Source organism: Caloenas nicobarica, chromosome 13 (genome assembly GCF_036013445.1).
Source record: "Caloenas nicobarica isolate bCalNic1 chromosome 13, bCalNic1.hap1, whole genome shotgun sequence".
NCBI lineage: Eukaryota > Metazoa > Chordata > Aves > Columbiformes > Columbidae > Caloenas > Caloenas nicobarica.
In genome coordinates, this window is record NC_088257.1 from 7,834,186 (window position 1) to 7,840,216 (window position 6,031).

A 6,031-nucleotide genomic window follows, 5' to 3' on the forward strand; every position below is an offset into this window, starting at 1 on the left:
CTACAGTGGTAATTAGGAGGCAGAAAAGATTAATGGCTGCAGGAAGAGGTGGCAGAAGCAGCTGTGGGCACAGAGAAAAGCCTCTGGTGATGACTCAGGGGGAAGTGCGAGGAGTTTGAACCAGCCGCCCGGTGATGCAGGGCCACGTTCACAGGGCGTGACCTACGTGCCAGGCAGAGCGAGAGACAGACAGCGTTTCGCTAGGTCCCGCTCAGAAAATCCATCGCGAGGTGAGCCTGGGACCGCAGGACTCTGGAGGAAATTCAGGAGGAAATTCAACCGTATCAGCCTTGGAGGGTGAGGTTTTGCAATGTGCTTATCCCGGTGTCATTGCAGGCGGGTGATGGCAGCGGTGCTGCCCTGTCCCCGGCTGCCCCTCCTGCCCCAGCGATGCGGTGGCCGTGCAGCTCGCGGGGCTCGCTGAGCCGCCCGCAAGCAGCTCGTTGCTCGTGTCCCAAAGAGATTTCCGTCTGATCAACGGCGTGATCCGAGTCACCGCGCCGTCACGTAGTCATGGAGTTGGATGCAAACGGCAGGAAGGTGGCAGAGGGGACCGTGTCTGCCAGGCATGCCCTGCACAGGGGTGCTGGTGGCCCCTGTGGTGCGCAGGATGCTGGGGATGCCCACCGGGGACAGTCCCGTCATCGAAGGACATTTGGTGCTGGGAGGAGGGGACTTGTGTCCAGTCCTTGCAAGCACCGAGTGAGAACGGAAAATAAGGCGAGTTCTGGTGGTGACAAACAGGGATAGGGAAAATGTTGTGCCCTTCAGGAGGTAAAGACAGCTTGAAAAATTATTATTATGGGGAAGGGGGGCAGGAGGGCAGAGACATCTGTGCGTGTTTATTAATTCATGTTTGTACTAGCCTTTATTGTATTTAGACTACTCTAGGTGATACTAGAAGTATTTTGCCTCCAATGGTGATATGGGGAGCGAGGGTGCCCTGTGGCAGCTTTTACAGCTCCTCCTGGCCCAGGTTTCCTTACATTTATTTGACACTTTTGATACAGATTATGCTGTGCTGTCATCTGATGGAGGTACAAGCTCAGATTTTTTTGTTCAGTTGTTTTGCTTTGTATTTTCTTTGCTAGCGGGCTGTAATCAGACAGGAACAGAAGGAAATCAAATGTTGTTAAGCACCTTTGCCCTTTTTGAGCTGACACAGGGAAGTCCTTCATTTCTTTGATAGCCAAATGGGAGAAAAGGACACAATGTTCCTCATATTTCTAAACAGTCACTGGAATGAAAAAAGGATCAATCTGAGATGAAATAATTAATCTTACAGCTGGTGCTTGAAAACAGTGGTGTCTGTGTTTGATATTTGGCGAAACACTAAGCTGGGACGTTGTTATAGCTTCTTTGGGTGCCTTTATGACTTACAGAGAGGCAGAAAACCAGAACCAGCTTATTGCTTCTTAGAACGTTTATCAAGGACATCAGGCATACAATGTAATATTTGTAAACTGCTTTAATCTGATCTTGTTTTCTATAATAGTGATGTTTAATGATCACTTTGTCTTAACCTGCTTTCCTTTTTCCCTGGTCCAAAGGGAAAAATCTCCCAATGAAGGGAGAGGAAGGAATCAGCGCCGGTGGTCTCAGCCGTGCCAGCTTTGCACTGCTAGATGTGCATTAGCCAGCGGGTCTCTCCTGACCTGTGAAAGCATCATTTTCCTTTTGCTACATCCTGATGAATTTGGCAAGTTTTTACCCACACAGAATTCTCCTCTGGTCTTTACGATGAGAATGAATTTGACTGAAGATTGATCAGGAGCCTTAAATGTGCATCTGCCAGCCTTCCCAGCACAAGGGCCGGCTCTGAAACCCTCTTGGTGTCTGACAGTCATTCCGCAGGACCCATCCCCAGATAAAGTATCACCGTGCAAGACAAATCTGCACCTTTTCTACTTTATCACATCCTGCCTTGCTGTTGCAGTGGGTTTTTCACTCGAGGCCTTTGTGCAATGCTGTCTCAGTGTTGTGGCTGTAAGTTGCACCCAGTGCAGACTTCCCAGAGCCCGTGTACACAGTGATACGTCCCATGGGACGCTGCCTGTCCTGATGCTCGACTGGTGCAGAGCAGCCCAAGCAGGGCTGCGGTTTCTCATGCAACATCAGCAAGAGCGACGTGCCTCGGCTTTCGTTAGGAGTGGTTTTAAACCAGATGCCTCAGGAGGAGCGTGTTGAGATTTGTCCCCCCTGTTCAGCCCTGTTCCGCTCTCTTATCTCTCCCATGTTCACTCTCTGCTGCCTTTCCCACTTCCTCATAGCTCATTCCTGGAAAAGGGAGGGTGGGAACGGAAATACTCCATTAGATCTGTCTCCACCAACTTACATTTCCACGATGCATACGGTAATGGGCAAACCAGACTCCTCCTTGTTTTAAGCACCACATACAAATCTTCCCTGTTCAATTAGAGCAAACCTGTGCTGCCAGATACCACCACCGACTGCCACATCAGCAAGGACTAAACTTGGCCAGAGGAGCTTCTGATCAAGAAATCAGATTTTCTAGGGTCCGGAAAAGTCAATATGCTGGATCAGATTCATCTGCTGGCTGCTGTGACAGTCCTGGGAGTCCTGGAGCAAGGTAGGGACCATCAGCTGCATGTGCCCAAAACTTGCTGGGTCAGTCTACTGTACCTTCTCTGATTTCCTTTGACTTTCAAACTTCATTTCTGCTGTTGCACTGGCAATTCCCCACTTTTCAGACAGTGGATTGATATCTTGTCTGGGTTTTGAAAAGTATTCAACAAAACAAGTGCTTGGGAAGCTCTTCCTCTGACCTGACCTACCTCCCCAGTTCAGAAATTACTTGGTAGATCTTCTCCTCTGCAAACATGTAGAATTTCTTTCTTTGAGAAATGGGTTTACAACAGTTCCTGAGGTTCATGTAGACAATAGTATGAAAAGAGCATACAAAGAGTGTGGAAAGGTGGAAGAACGGGCTGTGGTGGGTCACACAGAACATCTCCCAGCCGTGGTTCCACATTGCATGACAATTTAATTCAGTGTCTGGGTGGCTTATCTGTGGCATCAATTCCCTCCCTGCTCAACTCTCAGGATTTAGAAGGTGAAAGAATTAAAGACTGAAAAAACCTTCAAATTGGCGGTAACAAATTGCATCTGAACTGCGCAACAATTTCTGTAGATAATAGATGATTGGTTAATTACACAAGAGAGAAAGCAGACATCCACTGGTAGTACATGACTGCACGCTCCCCGCTTCACTGTGGCACTGGGTCTTTCTTATTCCTTATCTAAAAAGTATCTGGGATTTTCATGCAGCTTTCTCTGCTAAGTGGAGGTGCAAGGTTAGGAAGAGACAGCAGATCTTCTGCCCCTGCCACCTTGCCCAGCAGAGGACTGACCGCTGCTACTTCTCTCTCTTTTGTGCAGCCTACTTCTTCCTCCAGGTCATCTATGCCAGGAGAATGTTTGGCATCTCTCCTCCAAATACCTCAGGCCCACCTGAATTTAAGAGGATCTTTCGAGCACAGTAAGAAACTCCTCTTATATGATGCTTGTCAGATCTCACGTCTAAGGCACTGCTCCTCCTCTGCTTTGCCATTCATTTCTCAGAACAGATATTTCAGCACTTACCTCCCTCGGGGTTAAATTAATGGGCTTAAGGGTCAGCAGCAGGACTAGGTTGGCTCATGAGTCCTAAACACATTAGCCATTGCTGACAGAAATCACACAGGAATCTCTGCTGCAGAGTGAAGGGCTGCTGAAGACATAGTTGTTGGTGCCTGAGACTTAGGCTGGTTTTAGCCAAGTGGTGCCAAGGCCTCAAACAGCTTCAGCCCTGCTCTGAACCCTGCTCACTGGGAAGGACAAGGTCCCAGTTTGATCTCAGCTGGGGCTGGGACAGGGATGGCCACAGTCCAGCATCTCTGCCATGACTTCTGTGCTAGGGCTGCAGTGGGGAGGGAAGCAGAGAGGGCGGAAGCTTCCACTTTTGCTGTAGCTGATCACTGCAAACAAAACAACAGGGCAGCAGGAGCAGGATCCCCTCAGCCATCCCCTTCTCTGCTCCTTTGCCAGCCTAGACTCAGCCTCATCCAGCATCTCTTGGTCCTACGTTGTCTTTTAGGGGACAGGGCACAGCATACAAACAACCCAAACAGCTGAGTGCTCCCTCCCACTCCTGCACGAAGCCCAAGCTGCTCTGGCCTCACCTGCTTAAGATGCATTTAATCCTCGACGTGTCTGCAGCCTGCTGGGCCAGACATTCCTGTGGCTTTGGGGCTTTTACAGCAGGTTTGAGCTGCGGCACTCGGGAAGGGGCAGTGGGGGTGGCTCATGGAGCCTTTCTTTGCATGGTCTGACCTGGGCATCTTTGACTTAATTTCTTGTGCCCTGGAGACCCAGTTCCTTCCGCTGTTTAATTCATGTGAATAAAGGTGGGATGGGAACTGTGGGGAAAGGTGCAAGCCTGGTGGTTTTTATGGTGACATCAGGTCTAAAAAGCAACAGCCTCCAGTCTCTGGAAGCTGCTAGGGGAAGCAAGACAGGAAGATCTTCTTTTCCCTTGTTTATGGCCTTCCTCTTTCCTGCCAGAGTGAACTGCTCCGAATATTTTCCCATTTTCCTGGCACTTCTGTGGCAAGCTGGACTCTTCTTCCATCAAGGTGAGAACATCCCGTTGCCTGGTTTGTCACTGGATCTGTTCCCCTGAGTGTTGGCTCAGTCCTCAGGTCGTGCTCATCTTCTGAGCAATAAATTAGGCAGTAATTCTGTCTCTGATGGGAGCGTAGAGCAAGAGGACACAGAGCCTCTATTCCTTCACTCTGGGCTACCTGCTTGGCTCGGAATAGCTCTTTTAGAGCCTTTGGAGATGGTCACTCTGATCTCTCTCAACTGCAGGCCTGGCTGCAGCCTTGGGTCTACTCTACCTCTACGCCCGCTACTGCTACTTCATGGGATACAGGGCATCGTCCTCAGAAAGGTAAATGTCTCTGCCAGCCCGGAGTTCATGGTGACCCCTGGGGGTTTGCATTTGAGAACCTAATTTGCTTTGGGGAAGCTCAGGAATCCCTCTGGCTGCTGCGGTGCCCCTGCGTGACTCGGCCTTGCCAAGCTCTCCCTGGGGCATAACATGGGGACGGGTACCAGGCTGGGGCCAGAGACACAGACACGGGGCAAGGCTGGAGCTGCCCCGAGCACTTGGGGGGGGTGTGTGCTCCCTCGAGGTAGGAGCAGGGCACGGGACCCCATGCAGGGGACAGGGGACAGCCAGGGGCTGCCTTTCCACCCCCCTTCTCCGGGGAGGAAGGGAGTGTACCCAGGCAAGAGCAACGATGCTGGGTCTCAACAGGCTCCTTCTCTCCCACCAGGCTCGCCCCCATATACTTTAGCACTGGAGTTCTCTGGATTCTCGTTGCAGTGTCAGCCCTGGGCATCTTGCATTTCTTCCTCTCTCACTATGTGGGGCTGAACATCCTCCAGCTTCTCCCAGCATGACCTGCTCCTCTGTCCCTCATCCGTGTCCTCGCCTTCGAGTCCTGCTCCCTCCTGCCCGTGGGAACAGACTGGGCTGTACCTGATACAGCGCAAGCGACAAATCCACCCTCACCTGGGTTGTTAACACCTCCCTCCCCACAGCACCGGCACAGGCTGCTGAGCTCCTCAGGAGGTATCTGACCCCCACAGCACCCGTTGTGCCAAGTGCTCCATATCTGGCAGCTCCGTCTCGCCTGATGAAGACGCAACACTCCAAAACAAGGAGAATTTTAGGAAAATGGGACACATAAAGGGAAACTCATCTCAGCCTGAGGTTCCTTGGGAGCCACCCCAGGGAAATGCCATCTGTTCTCCTTCCTCTAGCGACTCTGCCTTCAGCCCAGGCACCAAACGCGGGTTCACGCCAGTTTTTCAAGGCCCACACCCAAGAAAGGCATTTGTTTATTTGTTTGAAGCCAGATGTGGGCTGAGGCATAACAAAGAAGGCAAGGGATAAACAGGAGCAGCCACCAACAGTACGAAAGTCTGCTAGTGCCCTCATAATGCTTATTAGCTGTTGTCTGTG

General features: G+C 50.9%; 1 protein-coding gene across 1 annotated transcript; it reads left to right on the forward strand.

Moving 5' to 3' along the window:
• The first annotated feature begins 2,532 nt into the window (after nt 1-2,532).
• LOC135994000 (leukotriene C4 synthase-like) lies at nt 2,533-5,745 on the forward strand. Its single transcript, XM_065644250.1, has 5 exons — nt 2,533-2,590; nt 3,400-3,499; nt 4,564-4,634; nt 4,870-4,951; nt 5,340-5,745. Exons 1-5 carry the CDS (start codon nt 2,533-2,535, stop codon nt 5,464-5,466), a joined length of 438 nt encoding a protein of 145 aa, XP_065500322.1. The 3' UTR covers nt 5,467-5,745.
• The last annotated feature ends 286 nt before the right edge of the window (nt 5,746-6,031 follow it).